Source organism: Culex quinquefasciatus, chromosome 3, assembly GCF_015732765.1.
Source record: "Culex quinquefasciatus strain JHB chromosome 3, VPISU_Cqui_1.0_pri_paternal, whole genome shotgun sequence".
NCBI lineage: Eukaryota > Metazoa > Arthropoda > Insecta > Diptera > Culicidae > Culex > Culex quinquefasciatus.
This window is the reverse complement of record NC_051863.1, coordinates 172,664,362-172,683,261: the sequence shown is the minus strand read 5'-3', so window position 1 is coordinate 172,683,261 and position 18,900 is coordinate 172,664,362. Positions and strand designations below refer to the sequence as shown.

The 18,900-nt window shown below is 34.9% G+C and overlaps 2 protein-coding genes across 8 annotated transcripts in view; one reads left to right on the top strand and one right to left on the bottom strand.

Annotated features, from left to right (window-relative positions):
• The window catches only part of LOC6053463 (chondroitin sulfate N-acetylgalactosaminyltransferase 1), a 113,814-nt gene that overhangs the window by 61,811 nt on the left and 33,103 nt on the right, over positions 1–18,900 (top strand). For all 3 annotated transcript variants that reach the window (XM_038260341.1, XM_038260340.1, XM_038260339.1), the window contains exon 2: positions 12,509–12,730. The gene's annotated coding sequence lies outside the window, so the exon portion shown is untranslated. The remainder of the gene's footprint in view (positions 1–12,508; positions 12,731–18,900) is intronic.
• LOC6052391 (synaptobrevin) overlaps positions 1–18,900 on the bottom strand; it is a 52,752-nt gene that overhangs the window by 8,482 nt on the left and 25,370 nt on the right. For 2 of the 5 annotated variants that reach the window (XM_038260348.1, XM_038260350.1), the window contains exon 4: positions 13,342–13,580. The exons of the other annotated variants lie outside the window; for them this stretch is intronic. In XM_038260348.1, coding sequence (XP_038116276.1) covers positions 13,564–13,580 — 17 coding nt within the window. In that variant the 3' untranslated portion in view covers positions 13,342–13,563. Of the gene's footprint in view, positions 1–13,341; positions 13,581–18,900 lie in introns of those variants that run through there. 5 annotated transcript variants of the gene reach the window in all.

Below are 18,900 nucleotides of genomic sequence, written 5' to 3'. Positions count from 1 at the left end.
CTACATGTCGTCCCTTAATAAGCCTCTACCCAGAACGGTATGAAGTGTATGACAGTTCCGCAGAGAAGGTCATTCGAAATTTCACTGTTGTCCGCAGCATCCGAATCCCTTGAAGTAAACCTTTGTTCCCCGGAGAAGCTCCGCTCGAGTCCAAGCCGGTCGTCGTTCTGACGTGATTCGGCCTAGTCCTGGTGCTTCGTACCAGGCCGGAATAGCAGATTAAATCATTTCCACGCTATCGAGCGTAATAAACAAGCCCGACATACCGGCTTGCAGTACGAACCGAGGGACGAAATGAGAAATCTGCTTGAAAATTGCTGGCAGTAGGTGCAACCAGCTGGAAGTATACTCTGCGACCGGCGGCGTCGTACTAATGATGTTTCCAAGGATTTGGTGCATCAGGACGGGGGAACTATACTGACTTGGTGTCTTCAGCAACAAGGGGAGATTGACAGGAGCATGGAGCTCTCTTTGAGGCCACAAGTCAAAAATTACTTGGAAATGAACAGCTGCATAAACCAACCCTCTTCTGTTCTTTGACAATTTGTTATATTACTTTATCAAGTTTTTATTGAATCTACCATCAATACGAAGAACAATAGATCTCGGATCTATAAATAGACGCACGGCTCCGTGATGGCAAGGCCGATTGAGCCAGTTAGGGTATAGGTTAAGATAGAGGACAAAGAATAAAAAAAAAAGTTTTTATTGAAAAATGAGGAATATCTAAACTAAAGCACCTTTGTTAAAATGATGGTCTATATAATTTTCAAATAAACTTTGAAAAATTAGTAATTTAAAAAATGCATGCAAAAACACTCCAAGTTCTGCGTAAACTCGGGCGCCCTATCAACCGAAAGCATTTGAAATTGACAGCTGGCATATCTTGAGGCGATTAAATAATTTACCCAACCCAAGTTCCTGTGGACATTTTTACCACTCTTTGTGTTGACGTTGTTGTTGCGCCCGTTCCGGTCAAAATCAGTCCCAGAAAAGGGTCTCTCTACCCCACGCCAGTTGCGTTCGTGCCGCAGACAGATGAAACTGAGACGGCCACGTTGTCCCGACGGGGTCGCGCCGTCTCCTGATGGAAATGAGAAGCGGCTTGGGTTTGGGGTTGCGGGGTGGGCAGAAGTAATTTTATATTCATTGAAAATGGCTGAAATGATACGCGAATGGAGGGGGAGATTCTAGCCCCTCTGGGAGGGGTGCAAAATAGCTTCTGCGAAAAGTGAAGGCTTATTTGTGTTGATATGGGGATGAGACCGGTTGAAAGAAGTATTGTTGGAATCGGGAAAGGATATGTGAATCATTACAGTCTAACCTCGATGATCAAAATTCTTCAGACGCATTTCACTTCGATTATCCGAATGTCAGTGATCACTGATTTAAAAGCGCTTAAGATATAAAATTGCTTCCAACTACCGGTAACATGTTCTTTTGAGCATTAGTTTGTCACTCACTTGAAAAATAATCCCGAAACATGTAAATAATTAGCGAGCGCCATAAAAAAACAAACGCGCCAAGTCTTTTGACGTTTGAATTTTGACGGCCCATTCCAATCGAAGGCTGAAGAAAGCCGAGCGAGAAGCGAAGGCAAATACAGTGAGTCAAATATTTGTCCGTACCCCCCCGTACGGAAAATGTTTGTGATATAAAAGTACATAAAATTCGACTAAAGTGCCATGTTTTGTACATCAATCGACGCGGCAGAATGTCCTCTTTAAGACACTGTCATTGGATTTGCAAAAAACTTTTTCTTAAAAAATACAAAAATAGTTTACTGAAAAAAGTAAAAAAAAGAGGTGAAATAATTGTCCGTACCCCTTGTAAAAGTACAAAATCTGATCGATTTAAGTGAATTTATTTATGAAATGTTGTTTCTGTGTCAAATACTAGTACCTCTAGCCAGTTTGTGACAACTTTGAACTTCTGATAACTTTGTTTAGTTAGTTTATATTAAGAATTGGTTTAAATTTAGTTTTTTAAAGTAAAACTTATCAAAACATAAGTTTATAAACAACTATTTTTATAAAATTGCAATTTTATGTTGTAAGAGTCTCTATTTAACAAGTTTTAACAATATATGTTCGAAATATACATTGTTTTCATCTTATTTATTGACATTTTTCGACCAAAAATACTGTTTCGGAACAATACCGTTAAACAATCCGGATTGTCCCGGAACCGGTTCAACCCCTCGGAGGGAAATTTTGCGGTGGTCAGATAGAGGACAAAAAAACCCACCTCTTGCAATTTGAAGCATCCAATTTCGTCCACTATAGCCCGATTACGAGTCCTAGTCTGAAATTTGAAATTTTCAAATTCCCCAAGCAAAACATTCTGTCCCAGGACGGTACAAAAATTCTCAGTACGGAAAGTGAAAATTTCAAATTTCAGACTAGGGACTCGTAATCGGGCTGTAGTGGACGAAATTGGATGCTTTAAATTGCAAGAGGTGGGTTTTTGTCCTCTATCTGACCACCACAAAATTTCCTCCGAGGGTTAAACCGGTTCCGGGACAATCCGGATTGTTTAACGGTATTGTTCCGAAACAGTATTTTTGGTCGAAAAATGTCAATAAAAAAGATGAAAACAATGTATATTTCGAACAAATATTATTAAAACTTGTTAAATAGAGACTCTTACAACATAAAATAGCAATTTTATAAAAATAGTTGTTTATAAACTAATATTTTGATAAGTTTTACATAAAAAAAACTAAATTTAATCCAATTTTTAATATAAACTAACTTAATAAAGTTATCAGAAGTTCAAAGTTGTCACAAACTGGCTAGAGGTACTAGTATTTGACACAGAAACAACATTTCATAAATAAATTCACTTAAATCGATCAGATTTTGTACTTTTATTAGGGGTACGGACAATTATTTGACCTCTTTATTTTACTTTTTTCAGTAAACTATTTTTGTATTTTTTAAGAAAAAGTTTTTTGCAAATCCAATGACAGTGTCTTAAAGAGGACATTCTGCCGCGTCGATTGATGTATAAAACATGGCACTTTAGTCGAATTTTATATACTTTTATATCACAAACATTTTCCGTACGGGAGGGTACGGACAAATATTTGACTCACTGTAAAGAATAAAGGGTGGCCACCAACACCACCAGCAGCGCCTGTTGGAATAAGCCAGTGATGCCAGGAAATTTTCTCTATAAATGCTGCGTTTCGTGAGTGTTCGCTTGAAATTTAATCAATTTTGGCAGCAAAAAAAGCTAAGCTGAAAATAGGAAAATGGGCGTGGCCCATTGCATTCTCAACTGATTAGAATACAGTTGGGAAATATTTTTTTTTTTATGCTTGTAATAAAAATAGCATAACTTTTAATAAAAGTGAAAATAAACAGAAGTGTTCACAAAAAGTTGCTCTACTCGTTGGTGTACTTGGTTTTAGTAAATTTCAAGGAACACGCGGGATTATCCAGCATCATTCAAACACGACCGCTTATCAGGCTTAAAATGAGTAAATTTCCCCTAAGTTCAGAGAGGAGAGAATCTAACAAAATACCAGCGAGGCGCTCGCTTGGGCTGCGTTACCACACCACAGTTTGCAGTTACTTATCATCAACATTCCAAAACATTTTTGGTAACATTGATTTTAAGCAGCTTAAATAAATGAACAAAACAGAACCGATAGCTTCTCTGAGCCATTTGCTGTACTAAATACCCGATTGGAGTGAGAATGAGAGCAAAGAAAGAGTATTCAGTAGCGATTGAACGATTGAACGATTCGAAATTTTGCATGCCTTTTTACTGCTTCAGAATTTTTTTTGCATGAGAAACCAAAATTTTCACAAAATACTATACTTTCTTAAAACACTCAAATTTGTATAACTCACAATATGGGTATCAAACGATTCAAAATTTTATATGTATTTAAACTGTTTTTGAGATTTTCAAATGAAATACTAAAAGTTGCACTAAATGCGGTTTTTGAAGGTACTCAAATTTGCATAATTTGCAATATGGGTACAGTCATCCCACATATTCGGAACACTCACAAATTCGGAACACTTTTATGATAATTTGTCAATAGCATGCCAAAAGTAGCTTTTCTGTCGACCTTACTATTTTTAGAACCTTTATTTGGACATTATCTTGCTATTTCACTAGTAAAAGTAGTACTTTTTGAACAAAAAAAAATTCATTCCAAGACTATTTTGTCCAGAGCAGCAAAACACTGCCTCCAAATGGCCTGTTTCATAATTGTGGGATGTTATTGTGTTTCCCACTATTGTGGAATACCTGAATTTAACTGATATTTTCACAAAAAAAGTTATCAAACCATGTATAAAACATCACTAAGCTTGAGTTTCATTGGTTTCAGTGTGTGAAGTCATTATTTTGTAATAAATATGTACTCCTGGAGAAATCTAAAGTTTGTTTACATTCGTAAGAAAAAAGTGTTCCGAATCTGTGGATTTCAAGGGTCAAAGTGATTTTTCAAAAACTTCATATAAAAGTTAAAATTTGCAGATGTTCGATACAGCATTCGAAAGATCGCAAGAAAAGCTTTCAAATGAAGGTAGAAACGAATCATTAAGTTCAATTATCGATTTGCTTTGATTTTTTGAACATTGGCCGATCTGGAAACCGTTCCGAATATGTGGGTTCGGACTCGATAATCCAAAGGCCTCGGAAAAATTTCACTTCAGATAATCGAATCATGAAAAAAAAAATTCTATGCCTAATTATTTATTGTCGAGCCTAAGTAAGACCCTTAATCTACGTTAAAGTGATTTAAAACTTTAAAATGTTGAAATATTGAAAAATGCATTTTTATTACCTATTAAATAGGCAATTCAACTACTGCTTTAGAGTTTTTTGAATGAAAAACACTCAAATTTATATAACTCGCAAGACGGGTATTGCTCGAAGCGAAATATTACCTGTTTTTTCACAATTTTAGTATTTTTGAGAAAATACGGTATTTTGTGAAAATTTGTGTATTTCATTAAAAAAAACTCTTAAACAGTGAAATGCATGCAATATTTCGAATCGAGTATTTATGAGTAAATATGGTATTTTGTGAAAATTTTAGTGTTTCATTAAAAAAATCCTAAAATAATGAAAATACATGCAATATTTCGAATCGTTTGATACCCATATTGCAAATTATTTTAAAAAAAATGAGGATGTACTTTCAAAAAATACGGTATTTTGTGAAAAATGTAGTATACAGTACTGGTCAAAAGTATATGAGCAATTCTCTCAGATTTTGGTCAATCGATTTTTTTTGTATTTTTTAATCCGGCTGAAACTTCTTAGGTTCCTTCGATATGCCCAAAGAAGTCATTTTGCATCATTAGTTTGTCCATACAATTTTCCATACAAATTTGGCAGCTGTCCATACAAAAATGATGTATGAAAATTCAAAAATCCGTATCTTTTGAAGAAATTTTTTGATCGATTTGGTGTCTTCGGCAAAGTTGTAGGTATGGATAAGGACTACACTGAAAAAATGATACAAGGTTGAAAAAAAATTGGTGATTTTCAATTTAACTTTTTGTCACTAAAACTTGATTTGCAAAAAACACTATTTTTATTTTTTTAATATGTTTAAGGGGACATAAAATGCCAACTTTTCAGGAATTTCCAGGTTGTGCAAAAAATCTTTGACCGAGTTATAAATTTTCGAATCAATACAGTTTTTTTTTTCAAAAAATCGAAATATTGGTCGCAAAAATTTTTCAACTTTATTTTTCGATGTAAATCAAATTTGCAATCAAACAGTACTTTAGTGAAATTTCATAAAGTGCACCGTTTTCAAGTTAAGGCCAGTTTTTGGTAACGTTTTTGAAAATAGTTACAGTTTTCCATTTGTTTAAATTAGTGCTCATGTTTGCCCACCTTTGAAAAACAATTTTTTTTTTGAAAAGCTCAGACAATTCTCTATATTTTGCATTTTTTGAACTTTGTTGATAGAACCTGTAGTTGCTGAGATATTGCCATGTAAAGGTTTCAAAAGCAGGAAAATTGATGTTTTCTAAGTCTTACCCAAACAACCCACCATTTTCTAACGTCGATATCTCAGCAACTAATGGTCCGATTTTCAATGTTATTTTTTTTTTGTTATGAAACAATCGTGAAATTTTCTGATCTTGTCGAAATCGAGACTAACATTTCAAAAGGGCCAAACATTCAATATTACACCCTTTTGAAATGTTAGTAATGATTTAAAAAAATGAAACCGTCTCAAAAATTCAAACCGCTGTAACTTTTGTTGTTGTGAATGGATTTGGCTGAAATTTGGGGTAATATTAAGAAACTATCTCAAGATTAGGTGCCTAAAATATGAAGTTGGCCCGATCAACATTTTTAAAGATATCGTCAAAATAGTGAGTATCGGTAAAAAACGTATTTTTGACGAAAATGTCAATAAATTTGAAACGATAATAGGTAGCTAAGTTTTTCAAAAGCATCTGAAAGTAGACATTCCAAACTGTTTGTGCTGAAAATTTCACAAGGTTTGGTCAAAACACGAGCGAACCCCAGTAATTTCAATTTTGAGGTAGGTTTGACAAATCGTCCAATGTTGACCAGTACTGTGTATACTTTAAAACTTACCATATCAACAAAAAAATATTTACTAAGCGGAAATTTTAAAATTCAACATAATTTGGCTGGCTTAATCAATTTTAAAAATATATTAAATATAAGTTATCGTCCGTTATCGTCGATAAAATTATCGCCGATAGAATAATCGGAATAACGATAACAATAACGATGGATTATCGTTATCGTCCCTAAACTTATCGTCATCGTTACTGTATGTATATATTTTTTAAAGTGCCACCGAGTTTGGGCTGTACAAGAAGTTTATTGAATAAAAACACTTCTTGAAGCACTTTTTATATGAAATGCTGAAGAACGAACAGATCAAGAGATATAAATTTGATCTTTTCGGGCAAAGCTGTTCAGAATGGTAAGCACTACAATACTGTCAAAAGCAGTAAGAAATAATAATAAAGTTTAGAACCACCCTAGTATCAAAATGACAAGAAAACGGAGAATTTTATACTGAACAAAAGTTCCTTGGATACCAAAGCTCTAAAACGCTTCCCCAAGGCAGAATTGATATTATCCTGCTAAATTCACTTCTCAGGCTACATGGCTTGAGATTTCTTATAACTTTATTTAAAAACAGTTAAAAAAAATCCTTTTTTCAGGATATAAAGGAAAAGTAATCTCTACTGCATTTTGAGTGACTTTAGTTCGAAGAAAAACTTTACTTCGCTTGTTTTATGTTTTTCTTCACCAAACAAAAAAAGAGTATTATTAATCTCTTGGTGCACTGGTGTTAAAATGGTCAACCTTAGACAAAACAAAAGTGTTACCATAATCGTAACCCCACCGTCACCACAACCGAGCAAACCCCAGTATACCGCGGCACTGCAAAAGCCTCAAAATGCTCATCACTCACTGTCCCATAAACGTCACCTTTCGGGCGGTTTTCCTTCGATTCTTTTTAAGCTGGCCAACCAGAGGAAAAACCCCGTCAACGCGATGCCCTCCAGTGTCGTGATAAAACTTCAAAGGTTAACTCCGTTGCCAAACGACGACTACCCAAGAGAGTGTTAGAGATCAAACAAAACAAAAAAAAAAAAACTTTGCAAAAGGGATTTAGATTGCGCGATGAAAAATGACTTTTCCAGCAACCGACGTTCGCGCGAGGATAGGATGGGGGAGGGGTTATGTCAGTGCTGGTTAATATATCACCTCGGAGACACTCTGGCTCTGGCGAGGAGGTGAAATCTAAGCTGACAAAACAAACGTTAAGCCGGGATAAATCGTTCCACCGGCTGACGGGAAGTTGTGTTCGCTTCCGGAGTTGGAGATGAAAGCGGGAAATCAGTTTGAGACATTTAACAATTCATGAACCTTATTCTTCTTATTTCCAGTTTTGGGTTGGATTGTTTTTTTCTTGAGCTTAATCTATACTGGTCAGATTTTAAATTTTAATAAAATCTAATCTAATGAAGAAACTCGCTTTACACATTATTTAATCATTGTATTATTCTCAGTGCACAGTGTTCCAGATTGTAAAATTAAGTGGAAAATTGATTTTCCGAAAAATGTTGATGTTTGAGAGCTTTGGTGTATGCAGATGAGTTTTTTGCAAATGGAAAGGGGCAAATTTGGTTTGGTTGAAAATTAGGGTGGTTCACGATTAGGGTGATTGGAGTATCTAACTTTTCAGGTATATTTTTGGGAATTTTTTCGTCTTCTAAAAAGTTGTCGAGCATGCCAATCCAAGCAACTTTGTCGAAGACACCAAAATTTTATTTCGCAATCTACGCCTTTTGCGATCAAATTTATAGAAAGCATCTGAGTAAACCTTCAAAAACGGTTTTTTGAACGTGGCAATTCAGGGTTAAGTTTAAGAGAAAAGTGATGTTAGGGATGTCAATTTGGACTTTAGGATCAAGCCCTGCGAAGTATGTTGGCTGACATATCGGGCGGTCAGTCAAAAAAACCAGCTAGAAGTCGCCTGACAAAAAACTTTTGCTAGAAAGAGATAGGAAACCTGATGCAAACAATCGTCCAGCTGTAATGTAAACATACTTTGAATGTATTGGTAAATTTCTGACTAGAAAGCCTTATTCAATTACTTATAATCAGAACTTGAAATACTTGAAATTCTTGAAATGTTTGATGTACTTATAAAAATCGAAATTCTTAAAATATTTAAAATCAATTTGAAATATTTAAAGGAATTTAAAATAATTGAAAAAATATATTATAAGTAATTAAATAACTTGAATTGCATGAAATACTAAGATACTAGTATACGAAGTATTTAATAAACATGAATTAATAGAAACATTTGATATTTTTATTTACTTCTATTGTTTTTATAAAGGTCCAATTTTGATTTTTTGGCTTTAGAGTGTTTTTGACGCAATGTGGTTTCAGAAACACAAAAAAAAAATAAATTTTGTTCATTGGACTTAAAAAAACTCCAAACATGAATCTTGTTTGAAACACTCAAAATACATTAAAAAAACTACAAATTCTTGAAATATTTAAGATCAATCTGAAATACTTTAAATCCTAGAAAATCTTGAAATACTTGAAATAGGTACTTAAATACATGAAATACTTTGAAAACTTGAAATACTTGCAATGCTTAAAATCCACAAAATACTTTACATACTTGAAGCTCTTGAAACACATGATGTTCTTATTACACTTTAAATCCTTGAAAAAATTAAAATCAATTTGAAATAATTGAAACAATTTAAAAAATAGAGTATTTAAATTATTTGAAAAACTAAAACTAATTGGATAAACAATATTTGAATAACTTGGAATACATGATATACAAACAATATTTGAAATACTTGAAGCACTTTAAATCCTTGAAAACATTAAAAACTTGATACACTCGTATACCTGAAATACCTTAAATATAAAAATTACTCGTAATATTTAAAACCAACTTAACATACTTCAAACTATTGAAATGCATAAAATGATTGAAATGAATAAAAATCTTAGAAAGGAATGATTCATTAGTTGAAAAGCGAAATGTGATTAATCTGTTAATTAATTGTTGGTTTGAAAGTAAAAACGGTAAATTATGCAAATTATTAATCTAAACCGCTCCCAAAAGCCCATTGATTAAAAACTTTAATGTATCCATCGCTGATGTAACATTACTAGTGTGGGTAGTGGTGCTGCTTGAAACATAACTTAAGAGCGAGTCCACAAGCAAAGCATACCCATCTCGCATCGACCTCACCAATCTGCCTGAAATTTTCAGGGGTTGTTTGTACATATAAAACTAGCATCTGGCCAAAATATGAGCTCTCTAGGTCAACGGGAAGTGGGGCAAATCGGGACACAAAGTTTGAAGGTTCAAAAACGTCAAAAATCGTAAAAAGGCTGTAACTTGGGCAAAATTCAATTTAATTTAAAAATTCAAAATGCGTCTGAAAGGGCTTAAAAAATGCAACAAAATGCAGGATAGAGCACCCCAATTGGTTAAATCTAAAGGGAGTTATTGACATTTTTGTGAAAAAATAGCATAATTTTCAAACTCAAATAAAAAAGTGTTCCATCCAGATATCAACTCGGTTCGACCTGCAGCTTGTAGGGGACATCTGGGACTACCATCTGAGACTGAGAACGCTTTGGGTAAGGCAGTTTAACATATTAAATAGACACTTTTACTTTTAGTGAATTTTTTGGTTGTAAATTTTTGCTCGGGGGACCCCTTAGATCCCATTTTCTGATGATAATTTTATCATATTCGTGTTCCTGAGACAATTTCACAATAGAAACATGCAAAAAAATGTTTGTTTTCATCCATTTTACCCCTTTAAAAAATGAAAGTTAAAAAAAACTTCGATTCACATTTATTGAAATTCAAGTTCGTTTCCAAGGATACTAGATGACACCAGAAAAAAAGCAGCATCTCAATTTTTTTTAACTTTCATTTTTTAAAGGGTTAAAATGGATGAAAATAAACATTTTTATGCATGTTTCTATTGTGAAATTGTCTCAGGAACACGAATGTGATAAAATTATCATCAGAAAATGGGATCTAAGGGGTCCCCCGAGCAAAAATTTACAACCAAAAAATTCACTAAAAGTAAAAGTATCTATTTAATATGTTAAACTGCCTTACCCAAAGCGTTCTCAGTTTCAAATGGTAATCCCAGATGTCCCCTACAAGCTGCAGGTCGAACCGAGTTGATATCTGGATGGAACACTTTTTTATTTGAGTTTGAAAATTGTGCTATTTTTTCACTAAAATGTCAATAACTCCCTTTAGATTTAACCAATCGGGGTGCTCTATCCTGCATTTTGTTGCATTTTTTAAGCCCTTTCAGATGCATTTTGAATTTTTAAATTAAATTGAATTTTGCCCAAGTTACAGCCTTTTTACGATTTTTGACGTTTTTGAACCTTCAAACTTTGTGTCCCGATTTGCCCCACTTCCCGTTGACCTAGAGTGCTCATATTATGGCCAGATGCTAGTTTTATATGTACAAACAACCCCTGAAAATTTCAGGCAGATTGGTGAGGTCCAAACGACGTCCCATACAAAGGGGTATGCCCTGTTCGTGGACTCGCTCTTAACCATCGATAGCGGAACAGGGCGGTTGGTGGTGGTGTTGTTGCAAGAGATTTCTCTAGAATTGATTGAGAGAATTCTACGGAGAGCTCCCTAAAATACTTTTAACTAAGAGTATCTTTTCAAGAAGTTGTATGTATTAATTCGAATAACACATACGCCGTTTTGAAAAAGTTGCTTGGAAACTTGGAGGGTGGAGGGTAATGATCCGTTTAAAATATCTGGAGGGTGGGAAGTTGGAGGGTAACTAAACCGCGCTGGAGCACCTAGCGTCAGCGGGAGAGGTTTGACCAAGGAACATTGAACTTGAGGTAGGCTCATTCCTTTTTAGGGTGGGTCTCGTGGCGCAGGGGTAGCGGCTTCGGCTGCCGATCCCGATGATGCTATGAGACGCGGGTTCGATTCCCGCCTTATCCACTGAGCTTCTATCGGATGGTGAAGTAAAACGTCGGTCCCGGTTTCTCCTGTCTCGTCAGAGGCGCTGGAGCAGAAATCCCACGTTAGAGGAAGGCCATGCCCCGGGGGGCGTAGTGCCAATAGTTTCGTTTTTTTTTTTCATTCCTTTTTAGCTCATGAGAGATTTGATAAGGTAAGTAAAATTTTATAAATTTTATTTTAAACTCTTTAGACTCCTTTCACTCTAACGACCTTAAAAAAATGTATATATAAACCAGATATATTTCTAGATATTGATCCTTTTGAATTCAGTAATCCAAACACTAAGTCTGCGTCGATTAAAGTAGGAATAGTTTCAAGAGCTTTGCATTGTGTTTTCTGAATAATACTTTTCCAATATTCTCTTCAACAGTGAGCGAGTTGTGGCGCGGCAAAACCACGGCAAATAGTGTCCTGGGCATTTGTGGAAATACAATGTCGCATCCCAGAGGGTCCCGAAGCACCAAAACTTCTTAGCATGGTGGCTTCCAACGATTTATTGCTTAAACACGTTTCTTCCTCCCCTGCAGATTCAGAATTGTCTTGTTGTTTGAACATTCGTGCTCAAATTCAATCCACTTCAATGAATCATCTTTGCGGTAAACTTTACGCAGTTGGCCTGGCCGCTTTAACGTTTGTGATGTTTCAAAGCAATTTATTGCATTGAGGCACTGCAAATGTTAATGTTGACAAGAGGATGCTAGGCGTTAATCAACCTAAGGCATTTTCCAGAATACCCTTGAAAGACTGGCTGCGCTAGGGTTAGATTAGATTAGAAAACTTTAAACGTTTGTGAAAATTTTGATATCTTCTAAAATTATTTTTGGAAAATTTTGGGATCAAGACTAACATTTCAAAAGGGCTAAACATTCGATATTCCACCCATTCTTCTCAATGGCTCCAAAGTTGCAGTTTTTTGTCCCTTAAAAGTTATCAAAATATTTTTTTCCTTTTCTCTCCTCATTCCAGGAAGCATCAAAACTTCTGCCCAAAAGTCGATATCTTGAGCAAACCAACACCGCTCCTCGAATCGTACCCCGCCCCGCCCAGGACACATTCTCCTGGCGCCATGTTTGCGTCCGGTGAACCGTACTCGACACTAGCACTGGGCAAACACTCGCACGCATAAATAAATAAACGACGAGTGTCAATGAGCGGATCCGGCGAGTTTCGTAGCTTTTCCTGGAAAAGGTGAGAGATTGTTGTTGTTGTTGTTGTGTGTATTAATGAAGATATGGGGACTTTCGGAACAACAGTGTTGTGGGCAGTATTTACAAAGCTTAACGTTTCACAAATGGCAGAGAGGACGTCACGAACAGGGAAATGCGATTATTTTACAGTTTTGTTTTAATTAGTGTTTTTATTTATAATATATTTTTTAATATTAATTCTGTATGTATAACAATTACATAAAAGTTTCATTATATATATCATATGTTTTCTGGCGGAAACTATCAACGGATCTGTCTCTAACCTTTTTTCAAGTAAACAGCAAAATTATTCGAGATTTGGTGCTACCTACTAACAAAACATGCTTTCCATCGTGAATAATCCTCGTCCCAAAAAATACCGTTTTTCCTGAAGATGATAACCCTTGAATGACACTAGCTGTTTTTTTGTTGTTGCCTTCGAGATAATAAATGATGATTTTTACACAGCTTGAGGGAGTGACGACGAAGGATGAGTTTCTGCTTTCCTCTCTGCGACGCAGATATTCAAGCGATAACACGAAGGATTACAATCCGAACTCCGGTGACCTCCGCGCGGTATGAGTCTGTGCTTTTCTCACGGATTGTTTTCACTTTTATTTTTGGGAGAGGACCAAAATCTGCCTAAAGGATTTGTGGATTGTCCGAAAAAAGGTGGGAGGAAAATTTTGTGCGATTTTTTTTTTGAGGAAAGGGTCGACGAATGTTTTACTGCCTTTATGCTGTGTTGTGTGCGGATCTCTTTTTTTCATCTCTTTCATCGTCGGAAAATAACGAGAAAAACACCGTTACTATGGAACGCAGAACGGATCTTGCTTAGTAAATGATGGACACTGGAAGGAAAAATACAGAGTGATAATCAACAGTTGATCGTTTTATCAAACAGTTTGTTTTTTCAAAGGATTAGTTTTCTAGTGCGTTGCAAATATGCTAGCTTCTTACCTAACTACGTTAGAATTTGTGCTACTTTAGTTAGTAAAAATGTATTGACACTCTCTTTTACATGTTAGTTTTACCAGTCTGCTTGGTTATAGATTCATTAAAATGACTCAGTATATTAAAAAAACTAAAAATATTGTGTTATGAGAAAAATACATGTTTTCTGCCATAGTACGTCATTAAATTCTAGATAAAATTTTCAAAACAACCTATCCGTCATGGATTTCCTATGTAGGTAGGACCTTTTGAAAACTCTTCAATTCACATTTTAGACCTAATTTTCAAAATTCGGAATTAATTTTCAATGAAAAGATCAGATGATTCCACAAAAGTTTTTTTTTTAATTGGAGTTTCACTAGTTCGTGATATTTATCTTGAAGAGTCCTGAACATACTTTTTTCAAAGGACTCAATTTAAAAAGTCAGTTGAAAATTACAGGATAATTAGGTGACACTCAGAAGAACTTATTTTTAATAAATTCGTTTTTTTGTGAGGCTGTATCTCCGAAACTATTTGCCGATTTTCAAGTCACAGAAAAAAATATAGGAAACTTTCTCAGCTATTCAAAATATTTTTTTCAGGGTTCATTTTCGTCCATGAAGTATAAAAAAAAAAGATTTTTTTTATTTCCGTAAATTGTAACCTAAAAGTGAATTTGTCTTTAATAAAAACAGTGCAAAAAAATCGAATTATTCGCTCAGCCATTTTAGCAATTTTGATTCAAAATTCCTCAAAATTGCAGAATGTGAGCAGTTTGAACGTTCAAATTTGGCTTTAATTTAATTTCTATATGTAATATCTTTTTTATAATGTAAAAATTGATCACGTAATATAAAATATATAGTGCAAAAAATTAGTGCGTCCATCCCGGGATTTCCCGGGACAAAAATCCCGGGATTTTCCCTAAACCGGGAATTCCCGAATCCCGGAATTTTTGATATTTTGTCTCGGGAATTCCCGAAATTGAAAAAAAAAATCATGTTTTGGTCTGAAAGTATCAGCAAATCTGTATTCGGCATATATCAATAAATATTTGGCTTATAAGGGAAAATTATTTTAAAAAAATATTTACGCTTAGTGATGATTTTAAACTTAAAATAAAAACATATTTAATTATTTTTCATCAGACATCGGCATCTGGAGCAAATTGGGACAATTAAGTTTAAAATCATCATCATCATCACGAATTAAGACAGCATAATGTTCTGATTTTTTTTTATTAACAAAACAATTAGTGCACCAATTTTCAAATTTATTGCTCAAAAATATCCTGTACCTATTCAGACTGCAGTCCCGATTTCCCCCAGTTGGCGGTAGTGACTTAAAGATAGTTTGTAAAATATGGTTTATATAAAACATGAAATTCTAAACTTTTCAAAATTTTACATTTAATGGTTTCATTCCTTTTTTTTGTTTTTTGTAATTTGTAATTTGTTTTTTTTTATTGGGTACGACAACTTGTTAGTTTAAACTGTTAATCAGGTCAAGGAAGACACTTTAGGAAATTTAAAAAAGTTACAAAGTTCGTTTTTTGTTTTTGTTTTTTTGTACAGTTTCAATGAAATTAAGCTTTTGTAGTCATTTCATATAAAAATATAAAAGAAATATAAAAATAAGAATTGTATGATTATTAACATGAAATAATTTGAATCACATTGGATTAGAGATTAAGATTCATTAAAAATCCGAAGCAAAACAAAGAACAAAAAACAACAATTTTTAATATTTTTAAACTTAATAAAAACTGCTGTTCTTGTTCAAATTGAAGTAAAGATTATCACCAATGAACAGTATTGAGCTAATTCTTTGATTGTAAGCTTGACAAACATAACAAATTTAATGAACACATAGATTTTTGGACTGTTAAAAAAAATATTTTCATTAGTTTTCAAACAAACATTTTAGCGGAAAACTTTTTTGCGATACTAGACATCAAAAATTTTCAAAAAATAAAAAAAATATAAAAATTTAAATAACAAGCCATAGTCTTCACATTTAAATGAAAAAGTGTTTTAAAATGCATTTTACACTAGTTCAGTTGTTTTGCAATCATTAGTTTTCAAAAAATCTAAGATCTGACAAAAACAAAAATTGTATCGAAAAAAAAGATTTTGCATCGAAAATTTTCAAAAAATCTTAAGATTTTGTTAATAAACCCAAACATGCTAAAAATGATTTAAAACGCAGAAGAATGTATTTTAATTTGATTTCAGCTGGTTGCATTTCATTGAAATTTTGATTTTTGCATTGAAATTTTGAAGTTTAATGTAAAAATATTTTTTTTGCCCCCTGATTTTTCGGGCCAATTTTGAAGGGGGTGACAAAAACTTTTAAAAATATTTGTACCAGCCTTAGAGAATATTAGAGAATAAAACAATATTTCCAAATCACCCATGCCTTTATTTGTAATTACTGTTTGTTTGAAATTTATTTTTTTATTTATGAGCAACTCTCTGCGAAATCGGCCGATTTCGACCATTTTTATTTTTTGTATTTTTTTATTTGACTCAAACTTTGTGGGGGGCTATTTTGCGTCATTGGTTCACCCATACAAGTCTCCATACAATTTTGGCTGCTGTCCACACAAAAATGGTATGTAAATATTCAAGCAGCTGTAACTTTTGAGTGAATTTTCTGATCAATTTGGTGTCTTCGGCAAAGTTGTAGGTATTATTGAGGACTTTTGAGAAAAAATAGGTACACGGAAAAAAAATTGCAGATTTCTTTAGCAATTTTTTTTACTAAAACTCAATTTCCCAAAATACGTATTTTTTTATTTTCGAGATTTTTTGATATGTTTTAGAGGACAAATATCCGCAACTTTTGAGCCATAGAGAAACATGGTCAAAAAATCTACCGCCGAGTTATGATTTTTTGAAAAAATAGTGATTTTTGGAAAAAATCGAAGTTTCATGCAAAAACAAGTTTGACATTATTTTTTAATGAAAATTGAATTTGCAATCGAAAAGTACCGTACAGATTTTTTGATAAAGGGCTCCGTTTTCAAGATATAGCCACCGAAAGTTTGATTTTAGCGAAATATTTGCAGTTTTTCAATTTTTTAAAATAGTGACCATAAGCAGGGTTGATAGATATGCACCGTGCAGTGCAGATTTGTTAGGTGTAGAGCTTTTTGCTAAACAAAGCACCCATGATTTTTAGAGCTTTCCGCAATGCAAAACACCCTTCTAATTGAAGTGTGCTTATTTTATATAAGCACTCACACATGATAAGCACGTGTGCGCACGCGTGCTTATTTGAATTTATCTTCATAGTTCTTTTTGTAGCGTTGAATTGAAAGGCAATTAAAGTATTTTCTTTTTTTAATCAACGATATAATGGAAAATAATGTTTTAACACGTGAACAGAATGAATAAAAATCATGATAGAAGAGGTTTCAGTGAAGCAACTCATTGTTGAGCCTAATCAATAATATGTTATGAAGTGTTTCCTCCGATAAACGTGACCTTAGTTTAGAAAGAATGAAAGCGAGTGCGCTGAACGAGCGCTCCACAGAAACTTGAGTGGCCGGAGAGGACAAAACTACTGAAACAAGCTCCCACATTTCTTGATCCTTGCCCATTTCCTCAAAGCAGTATTCGATTATGTTCTGGTTTTCGGTCAGCTTCAGTCGAGGCTTCAGTGAAAGATTCTCGAGTTTTTCAAGTGTTGATCCAGATTGCGTCTGCTCGAACGAATTTTCGTGGTCAACCAGGAACTCTTCCAGAGGGTCTTCGTCAGAGTTAACTGACTGACTCGACCTTGGAACTCCTTGCGGTTGGTCGGTTCCTTTTCTAAGACTTATTCGCCGCAGGACGAGCTTCAGATGGCGCTAAAATATTTTTGAATGTAAATTTTTACTGCAAAAATGAGAAAAAAAAACAATTGTTGCTTACCAACGCAGCTGCTCTTTGATCATCGTCAAAAATAGGACTTTGCTTGTAGTTTATTCGCTGATCTACGTATGCTGCGGCCAACACGGCCTTGTTGTTCAGTAGAGAAGGCTCTCTTTTCTCCATATTTTGAAGGAGCTTCAACGACATTGTATCGTTCTGCTTTTTGAGCGCGAGCTTGCATCGGAACCACAAGATGTAGAAATCGCTCAGAGTTAACTGCTCTGCCTGTAAAGCATAAGTCAACACCGCCATCGGTTTGAAGCCGTGCACAAACGCTTCAATAAAGTCCCACTCCGACTCGGATAAATGGCAGACCTTGTCGTTTTTGGTCATGTTCGCGATGTACTGCTTGTTGTCCTGGAGGGATTTGGCCATGGCGTAAGCAGAGTTCCAACGCGTGTCGCAGCTAAGAACCGGCTTGTTGATATTGTCACTCTTGAGTAAATTTTTGTACGGCATTTTTCGTAGATTCTTAACAAACGCCTTGATCGCCGAGATGTGTTTCCGCATGTTTGTCTCCTTCAGGGTGTCCAGCACGGCCAATTGCGCCGTATGTGCAGCACAACGGACGGCCGAAAATATGTTCCGTAGTTCATCAGTACGATCAAAGTCTTCGTCATCGACTCTTTGGGGTTTTTCGTCGCCATCCTCGTCCCCGCTCTCGGAACAGCTTTCTTCATGGCTAAAAATTGATGATGTTGTATTGATGAAGTAACGGAATCGACCAAGAATATAATACTTACAGCTCTTCAAGGAGTTCATCCAAGTCTAATTCAATCAGCTCGCTTGTAAGAAGCATGTTTGACCCATTATCTGTGGTAATTGAGTAAATCGACTCCAAATCAATACCGTAGTTTTGCAGCACCCGCATGACCTCTTCTTTGATAACTTTCGCCGTGTGCCGCTGCTTGAGCTGGATGATGCCAAGAGTTCGGACAACCTGCTTCTTTCGCTTCATGAACTGGATATTTATGCCCAACATGTCTCGATCAAGACGAGTAGCAATGTCGAGCTTGAGACAGATGAATTTACCAGTAACTTCTCGGATGATCTTCGATTTCACCTCTCCGGCAATGTCCGATAACATTGGTTTTACAGAAACCGAATTGATGGCCGGAATGTTCAGAGCTTCTTCGTACGGATTCATTAGGCAACGCATGGCTGGGCTGTTAAGGGTTCGCAGCGACAACCCGTGGACGGAAACCAGATCGACAACCGATTTTTCGTACGTAGCTTGGTCCATCCGTACTTTCGTCTTCTTAACTTTTGGTTCCGGTCCAATGGCGTCTTCTTCGTTGATCAATCCGAGTTCGATGGC